Below are 20496 nucleotides of genomic sequence, written 5' to 3'. Positions count from 1 at the left end.
GTGCATGTATAGTAAACACTTTATATATGGCGACTGTCACCACCAATGGTGAGTCATTACCAATACAGAGAATATATAGTGACCTTGGTTGATAGATAGCTTGTGACACCTGTGTATTTAACCATGTATACATTGAATGTACACTATACATGCATAATTCACTATAGCTACCTTCTTTGCCATTACATGTGCATATCATGCAGTGCTGGTCACTATAAAGCTCTAATAATAGTTATTGAAGCTACAAGTTGCTTTGTATGATTAGGGTAATAATAGCTATTATAATGTGCTACATATATTCTTTCACTTTTGCATTACCCATACAAACTTTAATGGTACTTGTTTAGCAAAAATTTTATAGAGAAATAATACATGCTTTAGTTGAGAAGTAATTTCTGCAGTAGCTGCCTGTAATCAATATAGTACATGTATTGTTCATAGCATATGCAGCATAGTATAGCTCTCTGCCCATCTGCATATTAATGTTTCACAAAAAATCTGATTAAGAACATAAAGTGCAGCAAATAGAAATCTTATCTGTTAGCCATACAATGATACAGTCTATAAAAGTGCTAATATAATAACATTTAGTGGTAATCATTGCTAAATATGCTAAAACTGATTACCAACATGTCATACATACTATTGTGGTCATACTGAAGTAATAGTTATTCTCTGGCCATAGCCACGCCCATTCCCTTAGTGTTCACCTCCTGAAAGTACAGTAGATATGACAATCAGCATTAACAACATCCAGACCAACTTACATTTTGCATCTGAGTAATGGCGCACAGATAAAAACAGGAAAGGATGCAGTCAGTAAGACATGAGCCCTATATACACAAGAAAACACACTATATAGTGGGCCTTATAAAACTAGCTAATCAGCTTACCTCTATTCCACTTTGTTCACGAATCTTTCCACGGACATGTGCCATACATATAAAATACAGGGGACTGTAAAGGCAACAAGTTGTGATAAGGCAATGAAGACAACAACTTTCACCAACAGCTTCAGCATTCTTTCCTTGAATGTACCCAGGAAAAAAATATGTTATAAGACCTGTGGAGAAAGTATATTATATAGTTATACAACGGCCACGAGTGCTCTGCCTGATATAAACGCACGAGCCTGAGGGCCGTTAGGCCCGAAGGCAAGTGTGTTTATACAGGCAGAGCACGAGTGCACGTTGTATAACTGTTATGTACCACTCACCTAATAGGTGGGGAGAGTCTCACAAGACAGCTGTAACACTTATAAAGGCCAGGTTTCTAACATCGATTGTGGGTAACCAAGCCGGACGTTGCGATAACGTCCCCCCTGCAATACTGCAACCACCTGAGACATTGAAAGCTAGTACGCTATGGGATAATTATATCACTAACCTGCATTCGCTGTTCGACTATCATCATGTAGTGCTCAGCATGCCAGCGTGATCACTCAATCGCCATATAGACTAAGCGCCAGACTAATCGCCATAGTGATTCTCTCGAGCGAAAAAAAGCAGCTAAATAGATGGTATAAGTAAACAAAACCTAACTACTAAATGATACTAGTCTAATTCTTACTATTCACACTGGCTAAACTTGAATCTGGTGGCATGACAAAACTGGTTACCACAATCGAACGTAAAGGTTAGTATTATTTAGAATATATTGAGTCATTGTCGAAGTGGACTACAGTTTAATCTGGGCTAAGATGGCACCAGACTAGTAAGGTGTATAAGTACGTTTATATATATATATATGTAGACTAGAGTTGTGGCCACCCGCGTTGGCTTTTTCGATCGCCATTGGCTGCTTGTAAACATTATACGTATTGGTGACGTTATGGCCCACAATCGACCTCTACATGTCAGGCTATAAAAGAATTCGAGTGATCTGTGAAGTGTCTTTCCACCTATTAGGTGAGGTGTTGTAGTGGTCTTGGCCACCGGCACTTGTGCTATGCTGCACAAAATCGCAGCCAGTACAATATCTGTATATTGCACTGCGGTTGGTGCATTAATATATTATAACTTATAATGCACTCGTTGCGGTCTACAAAACCGCAACCAGTGCGTTATAAATTATAATGCACTCGCTGCGGTCTGCAGCAGTGCAATATACAAATTATGGCACTGGCAGTTCCTTTGAACTTCTGGTACATTTGACACTGTAGCATATAAATTTGCAAACTCTACCGCATGAGGTTACTAGGGATTATAAGTATGTGCTGTATATATAGTATTGTGAAGAGTCTGACATCTAAATGTGCATATTATAGCCACAAAAAGGGCTCACACATCACCAATGAAAAGTTTACAAGATTTAGATGAATCAAACAAAGGGTTTTATAACATGCCATACACAAGGAAATTTTAATGAATTTAACGAATCACATCAAATGCTCATAAATACCTTTAAAAAGTACAAAATTTATCTACAATTTCTTGATTATCAACATTTAATTTGTCAAATCTGATGAAGTGTGAATTGCATCAAAATTTTCTAGTAGCTAGGGAAAATGACCGTCTGCAACAGACAAAAATCACAATTTAATAATATTAATTTCGTCTGCTTTGTGCCAAGGATTTTAACATATTTTCACTGTGCTAGTTTTATAAATATAGCCAGACCAATAAGGGGTGTGGCCATTATGATCGAGTAAATAGATTGTTAAGAGGTGGGGTCTCCACACTCATTAGTCAACCAAGGCATGGTCTTGAACCTATCATAAAGTTACAGGCATCTACTGAGCATAAGCGTTACAAATAAGTTTGTGGCATTTAAATATGCTGCTCAAGAAAAGTGTTGATAATTGATGCCTTGTTATGGTTTCATTGAATGAAGAAGAGGACGACCAGCCTGATTGAAGGTGCGGAGGGCACACACTCATCAGAATCCAAAAAGGCACATGCCACTGGTGAGTTTGCTATTGCGGCGTAAAATGGTGGACGTACACTGATTCGTTTGGCCTCCAGCCTTGCGACTGTGGTCAGGCAGGTTGGCATATGAAAATTTGAGTTTCGGTGTTTTTATTATTATTTTTGCCTGTAAGTGCTTTCATGCTTTTAATGCTGTATTTGATGTTAGATGGACTAATATTATTCTGTAAAGGTGACTTTTGTCACGTAAGATGACTCTAGGATGATTTTTAAAGGTGGCATTTATGCAGTGCTCGTCACTTGGGGCGATCCCTACTTAAACTGTACTACCATACTGTTTGATACATACTGATGATTGGTACCTGCTGATAATTGGCATAGCTGTTGTGTGGGCAATAAACACGTTTTAGACATCACCCGAATGGCCACAAGGTGACGGCTTTCGTTAAAACCCGGAACGGACCGGACCAGAATTTTATTGTTGAGTGCATATCCAACTAAAATAAATTTAGGTGCGTTTGCAAGGGATACAGAACGTGGACTCTGTTCTTCATTTGCACTCAGGGCACGATTCTCCACTGATCGCCAGAGTGGCTGATGGTGATTTCGAAGCAAATATAGTCGTATACTGGTATATATACGGTTTGCAAAACAGAAATGTAGCGTATTACAAGGACTCGATACTCTTACCGTAGCTAACAATGGCGGCGAGATACAAGCTAGCTAAGACTGGTCATAGATAATATAGCTAACTGGACTGATCTGTATACATTCCGTACGCAAGGAAATTTAGACGTAAGAAAAATTTGACTACCATCAAACCGATTCGTCAACTTCTCTTACGTATAAATTTTCTTGCGTACGGTATGTAGATCACTCCAGGTGTATTATCTGTGACCAGTCTTAGCTAGCTTGTATCTCGCCGCCATTGTTAGCTACGGTGAGAGTATCGAGTCCTTGTAATACACTACATTTCCATTTCGTAAACGTGTATATATATATACCAGTATACGACTATATTTGCTTCGAAATCGCCATCAGCCACTCTGGAGATCAGTGGAGAATCGTGCCCTGAGTGCAAATGAAGAACAGAGTCCACGTCCTGTATCCCTTGCAAGCGCACTTAAATTTATTTTAGTTGGATACGCGCTCCTCAACAATAAAATTCTGGTCCGGTCCGGGTTTTAACGAAGGCCCAAGGTGACAGTATATATACACACTGGCCATGCAGCAGTGAAAGCTAGATCATGATTTTTAGATCATGTAGCTATTATGTACCTATCAATGTCACACCCTGGGTAGGTACATAAAAGCAGTGGACCTGGGAACCAAGGACCCGGGTCAAAGTCAAGGAAAACGTTGGGCCCTCGCAGGTCCCTGGTCCCCAGTTTTTACCTCGGTGGTGATTTACAAAAGCTAGATGACAAATCCTCCCATCCCCAGGACAACTTCCAAGTTACAAATCCCCTTCTAATTCATTATCATTTACCCTGGGATTCACTAATATTCAAGTTGCCTATTCCCCTACAATACAACACTCCAACTCTTCGAGACCAAGTTTAGCAAATTAAGGATAACATGGCACTTTTGTGGTTTGTATACTGAGTTAACTAATTTTTCTAATAGAAAATTGTATGGAGCACGTATTATGGTGGAGTCAACTGTGAATAACCGTCACTACAATAATATTACAACAAAAAGTTCGGATGCCATTATATAGAGAAAGTCAAGGGCTTTGTTTTAATGCATGGTTTGTTGGTCAAATTATGGATTCTAATGGGCATACTTTTTCATAACATAAATACATGTATTTCCATAGGGTAAGGAACAATGGCTGTTGACCTCGCTGTTGACAAGATTTTAAACTGATTGGTGGGACCAAGCTAAAACAACGGAAGAGGACATGGAGTAGGTTTCAATGCCGTATACTGCCTAGGTTAAAATTCAGTGCTGTGTAAAATTTTAAGTTGAGAATAACCTTTTTTATATGGGACAACTTAGCAGAGCTCTCAACTCTCACGCATTGTGCGTGAGACACACGCATTTGACTCCAATGTCACTCTTGATTTTGCAACTCACGCATAGTTTTGCAAACATCTCACACGCATTTTTCAGAAGCAGACTGTCTAACTTTATAATATAGTCTCTATTAACTTACAATCCGAGCCCGTTACAATCTCTGTACCCCTGCGACAGCGAGCCGTATACTTTCGTACTTGAGATTTCGTAGTGAACGGTGCCGGCTCGTTTGTATCACATGCAAATACACGTGCAGCTGCACTGTGATGCTGTTCATATGGAGAAGCAAATTTAATTTTTATCTCTAAGGCTTCAATATTATTCAATAGTGAATAGCACCAATATTATTCACAGTGGTTGTTTACTTGTAATATCTGGTTAGCTCAGTACAAATTACTCCCCTTTCACAGTGGCCTTTGTGCACTGCTATGGTGTTTTCTTTGTGTGTTGAATACAATAAAGCTCACAGTAGCAAACAATAACTCTATAGACTATGTTACATACTGTAGCTAGATAGTATAGTTGTACCGTGCAAGTCAGTTGTTTTTACTGCTTTATCACTTAGCTACATTAATAATAATATTTTAAGATGCTCTCAAAACTGTATAGTCTATTTATCAAAATTTTCCCAGGATACATGGCCACCAGACCCCTTAGCTAAGTATGTTTTGTACACTGTCGGATGTTCACCAGCATGTCTCACTCCTACATACTTATTTCTCACTCATTTTTAAATTCAGTCATCACTCTAAGGTAACTGACAGGTTGAGAGCTCTGACTTAGGGTCCCCTAAAATGACCCACTGCCCGACCTAGGGGGGAGGTGGGCGTGACATTTAGCGCACTTGGGCCAAATCATTAAAGTTAAATTCATGCAGTGACTTACACACTGTACAGTCGTCAAAACAGCCGCAATATCCGTGACTCCATCCGTCAGACATTTTCGGTACAGTACTTCCACGTATCGGTCACTAAGAAACTACAATGTAACTCTGTAATCTTATTGCTTCTCGGTACTTCACCTGCGCGTGACACGTGCACGTGAGCTTTTACGTGACGGGAAAAGAATACAGTCTATTTCCGGTTGGTTGACTAGAGAAACAAAGTGTTAAAAGTCACGTGCTTGAAAGTAGCCAATGAGATCAGCAGCCTTCAGTTTAAACTAGCGCCGTCCGCCTGGTGTGAAATTTCATTGGTTATTTCTATTCACGTGATATTTTTGCATTTGGCTTACGTGGACAACCAACCTGAAATAGACTGTACACAGCTTGCGCGACAACAAAAACAAGCGAATCACGTGTATAGAGTAGCTCACCTAATATCGGACGGGCTCCAATATCGGACACCATTTCTCCTAAACTACAATGAACATTCAAACATTCTGCACATCTCCAAGTAGGCCAATGCTTCATCAACTTGTGTACCAAGTTTCAGATCTCTCGGGTTCTTGGTCTCGGTAAAGCAGTCTTTTGAAGACAAGTCCGAATTATACGTAAAATCGGAAAAAACGCTCAATTCAAGGACAACCATTGTTTGCAGATCACACTTGCATAACTATCTCCTGTTGTTGTGCATGGCTGTATGCATAATATTATAGACTGTGATCACTGTGCCAATGCCACACCGCTGATATACAGGTACATCACCAGTGGCCTCTAGTTACAACAGAGTCTGTTGTGCCATATTGGCTTGATTGGGATCAATTGCTAATTGTGCCTTCACCATATCCCTTATTCTGCATAGCCTCACTTTACTGCTGAGTCATCTTCAGAGACACGTCACACCTACAATATATAGTTACTTTCAATATAGCTAACTTAACTTGGTTTTTTGTGTAGGTTGTGTTTTAGTATTGTGGTTTTCTGATGCCAGTTAAACTCCCTTGCCTGTGTACGTATGCATACGTATCATTTCCACAGGTACACGCACACTGCTCTGAGTGTTTCCTATGGCACTGTTTATACTTGCCCAATGGGTAGGTTGCAACATTGGTGTATGTACTTGGTTGTATGTGACGCGGTCCTAGTAATAATAATAATAATAAAAAGAGGCAGTCCCGCTACGAGTCCGGCACTCCAGGAGCACCTTCGCGTAGCTCATGTGAGGATTGAGGAGGCTTCGAGCTCTCCCCCTGTGTCGTTCGAGCTCCGGCAAGCACAACTTGCAATAGAGGAAGGTGTGCGTTTGTTGAAACTTTGCCAGAAGGCTATCAGGTTGGCGGACCGCTCAGAGTTCGATTGGTCTCTTGTCGCTGAGTATGACGCAGACGAGTTGGCTGATGATAGTGACGACGAGAAGAAGATAGAAAAGGCTGAGAAGGCTGCGGAAAGGAAAGCAGCAATAGCTAAGAAGAAGCTCGGTCGTTCCGCGCAGCAGTCTACCGGCTTTGGACGTGAGGCCCGCTTCCCTCAGGGAAGCCGTAGGATGCCAGAAGTGGTTCCGGTACAGGCCGCACCTGTTGTGCTTCCTGGTAGTCAAGCGCGCCCAGTTTCAGGCGCCTGTTTCCATTGTGGGGAGTTTGGCCACTTCAGGAGAAATTGTCCCAAGGCACCAGGAGGAGCAGCTGCAGCATCTAAACAGTATCCTTTTGAATGTGACATACACAGTGACTGTGATTTGTATGACTTACTGCCAGTTGGCAACCCTGATTTTGAAGGGCAAAGCCCTGATGCTGGACTCAATGGTCCTATTTGGGAGTTAGATGTTGATGAACTTCATAGTATACGGGTCCAAGGAGGCCTCAAGCAACATATAAGGTTTTGGATAGATGTTTTGAATGCCCCTGATAGGGTAATGGATGCAATTCAGTATGGCTATGTGTTGCCTTTGTTTTCTTCACCAACACCATATTTTGGTTGTAACCATGGTTCAGCTTTGGCTAATTGTGACTTTGTTTCCCTGGCGATCTAGGAATTGCTAGTCAATAACTGTATTGCTAAGGTTGACTTTCAACCTTTATATGTAGTCCTTTGTCAATTGTTGATGGACCCAGTAAGAAACATCTGGTGATTAATCTCAGACACCTCAACCAGTTCCTGTGGAAGCAGAGGTTTAAATATGAAGACCTTAGGACAGCTCTGATATTATTTGAAAAAGGTGATAAGGTATTTACGCTTGACCTGAAGTCTGGTTATCACCATGTTGACATCCACGAAAACTGTTGGAAGTATTTAGGCTTTATGTGGCCTGTGAATGAAGTCCAGACTTATTTTGTGTTTAAAGTCCTTCCATTTGGCTTATCTTCAGTGTGCTACTTTTTTGCTAAGCTTCTTAGGCCATTAGTTAAGTATTGGAGGGGACATGGTTATAAGATAGTGGTGTATTTAGATGACGGTATTTGCTCAGTAGAAGCTGAAAGGGCTGAAGTTGCCAGTAGATTTGTTCAGGAGTCCCTGGCTAATGCTGGCTTTGTGGCTCACCCTACGAAGTCCCAGTGGGTTCCTTCCTACCAGGTGTCTTGGTTAGGGTTTGATATCAATCTAGAAGCAGGCCAGATTATTGTCCCCACAGATAAGGTACATGCTCTTAGAAGCTTAGTGTCTTCTGCAATTAAGACAGTAGTGCTTCCTGCCCGTCATATTGCTAGGATCATTGGGAAGATAATTTCTTTGTCCCTTGCAGTGGGCCCAGTTAGTCGATTCATGACTCGTAGTTTGTATGCAGTGATTAATGAGTGTTATACCTGGAGTGACATGTTGTCACTGAGTCCAGAAGCTCTCTGTGAGTTGCAATTTTGGGAAGCAAATCTTCAGGAGTATGACTCTCAGCCTTTATGGTGCCAGCCAGGTGCTGTAAGAATTGTGTATTCTGATACTAGTGATACAGGATTTGGTGGGTATATTGTTGAACATGGTCAGTATGTGGCGCACAGCCATTGGGATGCTGTAGAGGCCCAACAGAGCTCTGCATGGCGTGAGCTTAAAGGTGTCAGGCTGGTTCTTCAATCATTGATATCAAAACTTCAAAATTGTAAAGCTATGTCGCTTACTGTTAACCAAAATGTTTCCCGGATTCTTCTGGTGGGTAGTAAAAACCGGGCCCTTCAACGGGAAGCCCTAGGTATATTTTCCTTGTGTGTACAATATAGTGTGTCTGTTGAGCCTGAGTAGATACCTCGTAATGAGAACCAGATAGCTGTCACATACAAGACTTTGATGATTGGCAATTACATCCAAGTGTGTTTTGCTGGTTGAATAGTAGATGGAGCCTGAGTACGGTTGATCACTTTGCGAGCTTTTTTTAATACTCAACTACCCAGGTTTAATAACTGTTTCTGTAACCCAGGGTCTGAGGCTGTAGATTGTTTCACATGTGATTGGACTGGTGAAATGAATTGGTGATGTCCCCCAGTCTACCTCATTCCACGTTTGCTAAGGCATGCTCAGAACTGTAAGTTCAGGGGTATCATTGTACTACCTCATTGGCCATCAGCCCCATTTGGCCTCTAATTTGTCCAGATGGTAGTCATCTTGCTTCTTTTGTCAGGGATTGGTGTGGCCTGCCCCTGTTTGACCATTTGTTTTTGCCTGGTAGGTGTACCTCGGGGTTCTTTTCTGGTTCAAGGCCGACCACTCATATTCTTGGCTTGTTATTGGATTTTAACATGCCTGTTGGTGACCCTCTGAAAACCATGTGTCACATTCATTGGATTATAATAGCTAATAAAAATATTAAAATTAAAATAAATAAAATTAAAAACAAATATTCTTATGCAAGTTGCATATGATTGAGAATGTGCTCTGTTCATTAAGCCGATCCCAGGCAGGTAGTATACATAGAATTAATGTAATGAGCACCCTTCTGTTACACCAACAGTTGGTATATTTCCACATGTTTAAGGCAAGTGCTGTGTGCCAGCTACTGTCGGTCAGTGTGCTGAGATGCTTTTGTGTTAAGCATTAGTTTGTGTTGTTCCAGCCACTGTCGGTCAGTGTGCTGAGATGCTTCTATGGTAAGCATTGGTCTATGTTGTGTGTTGAGCCAGTCACTGTCGGTCAGTGTGCTGAGATGCTTCTGTGGCAAGCATTGGTCTATGTTGTGTGTTGAGCCAGCCACTGTCGGTCAGTGTGCTGAGATGCTTCTGCGGTAAGCATTGGTCTATGTTGTGTGTTGAGCCAGTCACTGTCGGTCAGTGTACTGAGATGCTTCTGTGGCAAGCATTGGTCTATGTTGTGTGTTGAGCCAGCCACTGTCGGTCAGTGTGCTGAGATGTTTCTGTGGTAAGCATTGGTCTATGTTGTGTGTTGAGCCAGTCACTGTCGGTCAGTGTGCTGAGATGCTTCTGTATTAAGCATTGGTTTGTGTTGTGCCAGCCACTGTCGGTCAGTGTGCTGAGGTGCTTCTATAGCAAGCATTGGTCTATGTTGTGTGTTGAGCCAGTCACTGTCGGTCAGTGTGCTGAGATGCTTCTGTGGCAAGCATTGGTCTATGTTGTGTGTTGAGCCAGCCACTGTCGGTCAGTGTGCTGAGATGCTTCTGTGGTAAGCATTGGTCTATGTTGTGTGTTGAGCCAGTCACTGTCGGTCAGTATACTGAGATGCTTCTGTGGCAAGCATTGGTCTATGTTGTGTGTTGAGCCAGCCACTGTCGGTCAGTGTGCTGAGATGTTTCTGTGGTAAGCATTGGTCTATGTTGTGTGTTGAGCCAGTCACTGTCGGTCAGTGTGCTGAGATGCTTCTGTATTAAGCATTGGTTTGTGTTGTGCCAGCCACTGTCGGTCAGTGTGCTGAGGTGCTTCTGTAGCAAGCATTGGTCTATGTTGTGTGTTGAGCCAGCCACTGTCGGTCAGTGTGCTGAGATGCTTCTGCGGTAAGCATTGGTCTATGTTGTGTGTTGAGCCAGTCACTGTCGGTCAGTGTGCTGAGATGCTTCTGTGTTAAGCATTGGTTTGTGTTGTGCCAGCCACTGTCGGTCAGTGTGCTGAGATGCTTCCGTGGCAAGCATTGGTCTATGTTGTGTGTTGAGCCAGCCACCGTCAGTCAGTGTGATGAGATGCTTCCATGCTAAGCAGTTGTCTGCCTGTTATTGTGATGGGCTTTTTGAATATTTTTTGCACTAAAATCATGTATATTTTGCAGTGGTACAAGGCCAGACAGTATGGCAAGAGTTATTGTGCATGGAAGATCCCCATCTTAAGTGCTTGGCCAAGAGCTTGTTTACTACAGTTCTCAACAGTAAGGCTCCTTCTACAACTAAGAAGTACATGTACCGCTGGAGGAAATGGGCCCAGTCCCTTAGCAATATCAACGTGTTTCCAGTAAAGCCAGTTCACCTGGCATTGTATCTTCAACACTTGGGAGATTCTAAGCAGTCCCGAGCAGCTGTGGAGAAAGCTACATATGCTATTTCCTGGATTCATCAAATGGCAGGGTTGCCGTCACCTTCCAGCAATCCGTTGGTATATAGAGTGTGTCTATATCCGGGTGTATGTGGCTTGCAGTGCTAACGTTATTTGCCCAGTAGCAATGCTTAAGCAATATATGGACATGGGTGGTTTGTCAAACTCCTCTGGAATATTGTTCCGTCCGCTGGCAAAAAGGGGGTGAGCAGCTGCATCCATCTGGCCAATTGTCACACACTCGTATACGAGAGCTGTTGTTGGACAGGTTGGAATCTCTTGGGTTCTCTAAGTCAGATTTTCAGCCTTAGGTCAGGAGGTGCTACTGCTGTAGCTCAAGCTGGAATACCAGACAGATTATTCAAGAGGCATGGTCGTTGGTCCTCAGATAGCGCCAAGGATGGCTATGTTAAAGACTTAATTGCTTCTCTCTTAGAAGTTACACAAAGATTAGGCATCTGAGCCATATATATATACTGAGTCCCGCTCTTTGTACCTCTAGAGTGTGTCTATATACATAGTAAGTGCCGGTGCTTGGTGCACGGCCAGGCCAACCCAAGTGTCTGTGTGTGTTGTGACATGCAATAGAGTTTAGCGGGGAGTGGTGTTTTCTGTCGGTTATGCAATATTAGACAGAAAATACGCTCTCCGTGGTGCATGTGTGGCAGGATAATTGGGGGTATTTGTATATGTAATAGGATGGATGGCTGTGGTATTCGGGATTAATAGTGCGAGTATTGTAAACAGGAAGGAGTAAAATAGTGCGAGGCGAAGCCGAGCACTATTTCCTTCCTTTTTACAATGCGAGAACTATTAATCCCGAATACCACAGCCATCTGTCCTATTGCAAATTAATCCGACAACCTTAGCAACTGTTACTAGGCAACAGAAATTCAAAAAATAACCACTGCAAAAGACCAATCACACTTAGCAACCGTTTCCTGGCAACCGTTGCTATGGTCTCAAAATGACTTTTACCATATTGTGTCATACCTTGGGGGCATCTATCACTATGGTAACAATAGTTGTCAAATCGGACATTTACTTCTAATGTAAACACACCACACTATTTTAGCCAATCAAAGTAGTATTATAGATTTTTGTCATGGGACCTGGACAAACAAGTGTAATACTAATTCTATTGGCTAATCGCTTGACGTATTTCAATATAATACGTCAAGCTGCTATTGAGAGTATTATATAGTAACACATTCAGTTGTTGGATTAAAATGAATGATTGGTTGCTAGGGCAATTCTAGGCTGTTTACCAAGCTACTGTTGCTTCATTTTTATTGAGGGGGGGTGGTAGTGTGTAATGGATGTGATGTGTGGGTGGTGTTGACTTCAGTTAATTTTTTTTCTTTTTCCTTTACAGACATTAGCTAGATGATGAGCCTACTCAGTTGGACTAGACTCTGGACTATTATATATGTATTCATCCATGTGCTTAATCTTGCTTGTGGTTATTGCTATTGCAGTTTATGTTCGAGAGTGATGCACATGTGGTGCTACAGCTGCATGCATCATGTATGGTTTTTCCTCCAGCTGTTCTTTTTACCCATGTGGTTTTTGTTCAGTGGAGGTTTTTTCCCTTGGGGGCAGATTTGGGGTCAGCTGTCTCCAAAATTTAGGAAAAACCGATACTTTATTGTTACAGACCCTGCTGTAGCATCACACAGGTCTACAAATCACTGACCACATGGCAGATATTAATGTGTTGGATAGTGTTTCCAGTATCTATGGTGTTTCATAGTTAGCTATGATGGTGTTTTGTAAATAATTATTTTCAAACAGTCATTAAACTCTTGCTTGGTGCACGGCCAGGCCAACCCAAGTGTCTGTGTGTGTTGTGGCATGCAATAGAGTTTAGTGGGGAGCGTAATTTTCCGGTTCGTTGTCAAATCAAAATCTCGCTCACGTGCATATTCAAATCTTCTCGTGAATATTTAGGCTGATAACTGCTCCAGTTAGAGATTCCGCTGCCATATTCAATTGATTTATGATAGTTAACCACTCGACCTTCGATTAGAAGCGTCTCCTACGATGTTTAGGGCATATTTGAATCACGTGCAACGTTGCTGGTGAGTATGCGCGAAGTTTATTTCTGACAACGAACCAAAAATTATGGTATGTACACCGGTACCCGAATGGTTATTGCCACCGGTGAACTAAATTTTAAAAAAACTAAGACCAAAAAGCTTAAAAGGTACTTTAAAACAAAAAAAAGTTTGGTTAAAGCAGATCCCCTACCCCAGACCTTCCGTACTTGAGTCACGGGGCCTACTACTGAGCCACCGCTACCAGCTACTGATTTTGTTTGTTTTCTACATTATAAATGCAACTATAGTAGCAAACCACAAGGGTGTACTATATTATTAAAGAACAAGGAACCAAAGCTGAACCCGACCCTAACTATGGTGTAGTATTAGTGTCAAAATAGTACAGTATATTTTGGTAGATACAGTGTAATTTTTTGTGTGGGTGAAGCCAGGTGTTGAAATTATAATGAGTTGCACAATTAATTTTTGATGGATGATGGAATATTTATGAGGGCGGTATAAATAAATTAAAACTGCACATTGATTAATTTCCATAGGGCGATGAATATTTCTGAGGGCGGTATGATTAATTAAAGGGCTGCAAATTTTTTTTTGATGAGGTCGATTCAATATTAATTTTGACGAATTTGGTCCTGTGAGTGCAGTAATCGAGGCAGTAACATATCTTGAATGCAAAAAGTAACCAAAGTGGCATGCTGCAGTGATCATGATTGCTCTGTTAGAGAGTTTTGTACTGATTGACCAGCACGACCAGCACTCTACATGACATACATGTACCAATGGCAAACATGCATTACAGCTGTATACGTGAACATTCTGCATGGAATATAGCTACATGCATAGTGTACAATGACAGTGTATTGGTATATACCGTTTGTCTTTGGTTTCCGCTACTCTACTCTGGTTCTTGAGTTCTGGTCAACCCTTTAAGGGTCATGTTCCAGCTTCAGCTTTCTGTTATTAATATAGATTCTGTTTTATATAAATTTCATTTTGTATATAGCTATAGACCATAACGGGTGGTGTAGTTATATATTGATGTAACTGAACCGAGTTATATATCCCCACAACCAATTCAGGTATAGTGTAGTTGCCAATTTATTTAGCATGTAGTTAATGTGTTCCAGTAATACATGTATGGTTAACAAGCATCTTTCTGTTGCTTACTGACCATTTGACAGAATGCCAATGCAGTGAGATCATCTTCAATTAAAAATAGTATAAGTATACTGCTGCAGTGAAATTCACAACTTTTTTGTACTAGTGTGTGGTAAGAAATTTTCAATACCCATCAAACACTCTAATAGAGCAGTCATTAAAAATGGTTAATATATTGCACTGCTATATGTACATGTCATACTTCCTTAAACTTACTTGCATGCATGCATGCATATATACTATATGTACTGCTATACAACCTCTTTTGTTCTGCAGGTGACTATATATAGAAAGAGATTAAAGCATGAGTGAATTAAAGCATTGTGATTGGCTAATGTTTGGCTGAAGCTAACACACTGACAGTCTGCTGATGGATTATAGACTAAACAATGTGTTTTGCATAGCTATATATACGAGTCATAATCACAAGCATCTTCTTGCTGCTGTATAATTGCTGTTGATTGTGGAGTTTATATTTATATACTATTTATTATAACAGTAGCTATAATGTTATAATAAATGTGTGTAAAACTTTGCAAATGTACAATTGAATGCAATAGCAGATTCTAGGCTTGCAAACCCTGATTCCTGTATCTTGTACCAAGTTTGCAACTGTTTGCTCATTGTGACCTCCCCACATGGATCAATCACTGAAAACTGTAGCTAACAACAGCAATGTGAGTGATGTCATGTAAATAAATTATTATAGCATCATGATCCTTTTTTTAACCCCTATATATGGCATGAATGACCAACGTTAGGCAGTGATAGCATTATTGAGCATCAAGGGACCTTCAAAGCAGCAGGATATAGGATGATAGCTGGTGTCAATAGCAGTGATAGTAATATGAGATGCAACTAGATAGAATTCGTACAAGATTAAAAAGTAGTTTCTTACCGGCTTCATGCTTGAAGTGTCCTATTCTTTTGAGTGAAAAGGAAGGTGCATGGAAATGCTGCATGCATGCATGCATGAGACTTGTCAGTATAGACTATATGCTGAAACCAGTTGCCAGAGTTGGGGATAACTATAGTTACTTTTGTAATTAAGTTACATAATTACAAAAAAAGTTACTTTTAAAGTAACTAGTAATATAACTAGTTACTTGCTTTGTAACTAGTAATTTGTAACTAGGAGTAATTGTCTGAAAAGTAACTAAGTTGCAATAGTAACTAATCACAATAGTTACATTGGAACTATAACTAATGATGCTTTAAAAGTAAAGAGCACTTCAATTTTTGTGCCATATATGCTACAGCCACATTAAGTAGACACATTCTGTGTACTGTTCTCTATGATTCAGCTTGAGTAACAGATGTTGTGAGATGTAGCAATAATTAAAACTGACCTAAAATAGCCACAGAATTGTTATTTTAAGTGCACATATGCATTGCATCCCTAATGATGCATATCTTAGCAAAATTCATGTTACAAAAGCTAAAAACAAGTCATAATTTATACTACGAAAGTAACTAGTAACTACAGTACTTAGTTACCTTTTGAAAAGTAACTGTAACTGTAACTAAGTTACATGGGATAAAAGCAAAGTGTAACTAGTAACTAGTTACTTTTCTGAAGTAACTACCCCAACTCTGCCAGTCACATGGAAAGCCAAACAAGATAAGAACAGCAAGAGCTGTCTTTGCATGCATAATTATACTGTATTGTTTAAAAGTGTATGCACATGTTAGGTAATGAATGAAGCAAGAAAACAACTTAGAAAACTTTCAATGAGTACCACTGAAGTATTGTATAGAGAGTTCTTTGTTGTGACAGCTTTCCTAATGGAAAAATGTGTGCATTGGCAAATCTAGGCCAGGGGTGATATGGCTTGGGATTTATCAAATAACTATGGTGTCCTATAGCTATATATATATATATATATATATGTATGTATATATATTATGTATAGCTATATATATAATATATACTGAAAACTTTTTGCATATAATATACAAATTCAAAATACTCTAATATAGAGTAGTCAGTACAATAAAGACTCATTAATTGTAGATTGATCTACAAGACTGTTTGTCTGTCTGTCAATGTGCATGCTTTCATGAACGTGTGCAGGTTGTGAAGTACAGATAGATAGTACGTCAGCTAGTAGGTCTTTGTTCTATATAATATGAACTAAATCATTAAAACTGTCCAAATCTTGATTACTCTATGATATCATTATATATATATATACATGTACATGGATTTTTTTACTATACTGCATGGCATAATAAGTAAATAGATGTATAGCTAATATTATTATTTTTGACCTTGTCATACTGTGGTTAATCCAGAAGGTTTTTCACTTTTTATTTATCTATTTATTTATTTGTACTGAGCAGTCAGCCCTGCTGGTATGCTCAGGAAAAAAACTATAATAATGCAGTCGAAAGTCATTTTTATAAATGCATCATTGGATAGATAGATGCAAATATATATGGATTGTCAGACATGCACTTATGTTCAAGTTACGTATATCCTTGCAGCTATAGTGGTTGACTGTTCTAATAGGGTATATTTCTATTTTCAACAGACTCGATAATACATTAAATGTTTGAAGTCATATTCCTATATGAGTACATTTAAAAGTTTCTTAATCCCTTCTACCCGTTCTGTTTGAAGGCAGTGCTTCAGTAAAAGCATTGTATATAACTATATATTTGGGTCCTACAGCTGTAGCTTATACTGATATGCCTGCATGGTAAATGTATTTTCAAAGATGCACAGAAATTTATTGTGTTACCACGGGCGGATCTAGAGGATTTCTGAGGTTTCCAGAAACTGGTTAAGTCTATTCAAGTAATCAAAATTATATTTTACGTTGATTTGCACAAAGTTCAGATCGAAATACTCTAATAGAGCAGTCAACCACCCTAATAAAACAGTCACATTCTTTGTATTCCTTGTAAATAGCTAGCTAGCTACTTACTTTAACCTGTGCTAACACATTTAAAAATAGTCCAAAATCTTGTATCAGAGTCTTAAAATCTGAAAATTTTCCTGGGGGCATGCCCCAGGCCCCCAGAATAGCATCCATATGCTTCAAATATCGTCCCTTTTCCCTTTAGCTTGTACCTGATACTGTGCCAACAGTAGCAAGCACAATTAAGCATGCAGCCTATATTGATAATAATATACTTTTAAACTGTCAATTTAATAATATACTTTTAAACTGTCAATTAAAAAAAATTTTTTTTTGGTGAATATTGTTACCAGTTTCAGTAATTGCCAGCGTACCTCCTAGATTAAATGTACATACAGCAAAAGTTTGGAAACCAGTCACCAAAATTCCTGGAGCAACCTTGCTGTCCTGTACAAAATCCCCAATAGCAGCACTGATATATGATAGATAGACTACAGTCAATAGATCAGTATATAGGTTTTGCTTTGTCACAAACATTGATCCTTTGATATGTAGTTGATTATTCTAATAGTATAGTCATTGCGCCAAGTATATTTATATATATAGAGAGTCACGTCTGACTTGACAATAAATATAGTACCATAGTATTATATACATGGCTTACATGCCTATAGTGCATGAACATTGCATGCTAGACAAATCTTGCTGTAACTTTAAATGATTATGACACCAAAGCAATGGTAATGGGTTGCTTATAGCAACCATGAAAGTCTTAAACAGGTAATTTTATTGCCTAGCAACAATTGTTATAGGAAGATTGCTGACTTTGGCCTATATGTGCATATATACTCCTCATTACATGCTTAACACAAGGAATTTCTTACCAACACACTACCAACACACACGTGCACGATAATGCTAAATGACAAAACAGCTGTAATGACTTCCTGGTGGAAGGCGAGATATTGTATTAACATTGTTACACTATAGTCGGTAATCTATATTTACGCTAAGAGATAGACTCAAATATAGCAGTCAGGCACAGCTGCATGCATGTATGCATGGGTCATAGAATAGAATTAAGTGTGAAAACATAGCTATGTAATTATGTTAAATTGATGCAAACAATATATAGTCTATGAGTGTAAAGGGCAAAGACAAAAATTAATATATTATATCATCTCCTTTTTATCAGATACTATATATGCAGAATGCATGTTGTATTTAAGAGTATTAAGACACTTGCACATTTCAATGTCCATTTAATTTGTAACAAGGGGATGGGACTCCAATATATTCTGTACTCCAATCTTTGTAAGCAGAAATGTCAAGCTAGTTTGCCATTGGTCAAACAACAAACACAGGTAATAAAGCATATATATTAGTGATGTGCGATATATCGAAAATATATAGATATCGAAAATACATTGATATCGCGATAATTTTGTCGATATCGTTATCGCATCGATTTTCGATACTGCTTTAGCAGATTTCGATATTTATCGAAAAGGTAGATAATTATCGAAATATCGAAGAATTAAATCTACAGCATTTAGTGTGTGATTGCGCAATCAAGCTAGAAATGAAGGTTGGTTCTGTACTATCTAGCTACTTTAAAAGCTTGTCTATTATTACATAGATATTCTAATATCTATGATTATTAGTTCTATATGCAATTGTTTTAGTGTGTGAATTGTATTTCAAGCATATTTATAAATATCGGCCGCCCACGCAATTACACCACCCACACAATTAGAAATTATCAAAAATCGAATCAAAATTTCGATATTTACCCCATTATCGTATCGATATACGATAATCGTATATCGTATCGATAATCGTATATCGTATCGATATTTCACGCTTCTGAAGTAGCTATGAAAGCGAACAGGGTATTGGCTTGAAAAGAAGCTTTATCGATTTGAATGAATTTGTACTATCACGGTTGTACAAATCAATAGTTCGACCAATATTAGAATACGGAAATGTAATTTGGGGACCCCATTATGTATTAGATCAACGTAAACTTGAGGGTGTGCAACGGCGTGCTACAAAACTAGTACCATCTTTAAGAGACAAGTCTTACATAGATCGACTGATATCAATGAATTTACCATCTCTTTTGTACAGGCACAGACGTGGTGACTTAATATTTCTTTTCAAGATGTTGAACGATTACTTCAATCTGGATCACTCCAACTTTTTACTTTCTCCCACAATAGACAAACTAGAGGTCACGCATATAAATTACTTAAGCCCCCTGCCCACCTTTCATGTCGGGTCAACTATTTTGGTACTAGAGTAATTAATGATTGGAACAATCTTACGAGTGATATTGTAGGAAATTCTTTATTAAATAATTTTAAATCAGCTATAGATAATTACTTTTATGACTATAGATTTATGTCAATGTAATAATTATCTAATCAAAAACAGCCAAGCTGTAAAAAAGGAGTGCGGCCCTTGAAAAGGCTATGGTGAAAAAAGATGTGAAATCCAAGGTGGCGGCCAAGAAATGGCTGTGATGGTAGGTTAATGGTAAATATTTTAATAACGACAATTCAGGTGAATTTGGTGCCGCTTGGTCAATTGGCACAAAATTCACCTGAACTGTCATTATTAAAATTTTTACCATTAACCTACCATCACAGCCATTTCTTGGCCGCCACCTTGGATTTCACATCTTTTTTCACCATAGCCTTTTCAAGGGCCGCACTCCTTTTTTTACAGCTTGGCTGTTTTTGATTAGATTTCACTTCTTTTTGTATTTGTATACCCCAAAGCTGGCCTATGGCCAGCTTTGGGGCTTTTTAACCTATATATTTTTCTTTACCACAAGAAAAAGAAAAAGATGAAGTAGATTTTATAAACACTTTAACTCATTCTGATTTTATCAGTAAATGTACAAATTATATATATAATACATATATCAAGAGTTCATAATATAAAAAGAGAGCATATATTTATTACATGTCAATTAATCTCCACAGGATAATTTGCAGCTGATCTCTCTACTGGGTGACTTGAAATGTAGCTGAAATCTCTACAGGGTGATCTGTAGATGAACTCTTTCCAGGATTCTCTCTACAGGGTGACTTGACTCTAGCTGAACTCTCTGCAGGGTTATCTGTTTGTAGTTGAATTCTCTACTGGGTGACTTGTTTGCAGCTGAATTCTCTACAACGTAACTTC

At 39.1% G+C, this 20496-nt stretch overlaps 1 protein-coding gene and 1 long non-coding RNA gene across 2 annotated transcripts; one reads left to right on the top strand and one right to left on the bottom strand.

Moving 5' to 3' along the window:
• Positions 1-511: 511 nt before the first annotated feature.
• On the bottom strand, positions 512-5954 carry LOC136268774 (uncharacterized). The gene is made up of 4 exons (XM_066064235.1): positions 5772-5954; positions 894-1063; positions 768-833; positions 512-713 (listed from the first exon to the last, which is right to left on the bottom strand). The coding sequence occupies exons 1-4, from the start codon at positions 5824-5826 to the stop codon at positions 669-671; spliced, it is 336 nt and encodes a 111-aa protein (XP_065920307.1). The 5' UTR covers positions 5827-5954; the 3' UTR covers positions 512-668.
• Positions 5955-6474: 520 nt separating this feature from the next.
• LOC136268986 (uncharacterized) lies at positions 6475-14903 on the top strand. The gene is made up of 3 exons (XR_010707173.1): positions 6475-7464; positions 12605-13303; positions 14717-14903. It is a non-coding gene; the product is annotated as an uncharacterized lncRNA (long non-coding RNA).
• Positions 14904-20496: the final 5593 nt, after the last annotated feature.

Source organism: Dysidea avara, chromosome 10, assembly GCF_963678975.1.
Source record: "Dysidea avara chromosome 10, odDysAvar1.4, whole genome shotgun sequence".
Classification (NCBI taxonomy): Eukaryota; Metazoa; Porifera; class Demospongiae; order Dictyoceratida; family Dysideidae; genus Dysidea; species Dysidea avara.
Note: the sequence above shows the minus strand (reverse complement) of the source record. Positions and strands in the feature narration are given on the sequence as shown.

Coding starts and splice junctions, on each gene's coding strand:
- LOC136268774 (XM_066064235.1), bottom strand. CDS start 5,826: ATGTCTGACGGATGGAGTCACGGATATTGCGGCTGTTTTGACGACTGT. Junction 1,064..5,771: donor TTTTGACGACTGTACAGTGT/GTAAGTCACTGC, acceptor CTTTCTCCACAG/GTCTTATAACATATTTTTTT. Junction 714..767: donor CCATTACTCAGATGCAAAAT/GTAAGTTGGTCT, acceptor CTGTACTTTCAG/GAGGTGAACACTAAGGGAAT.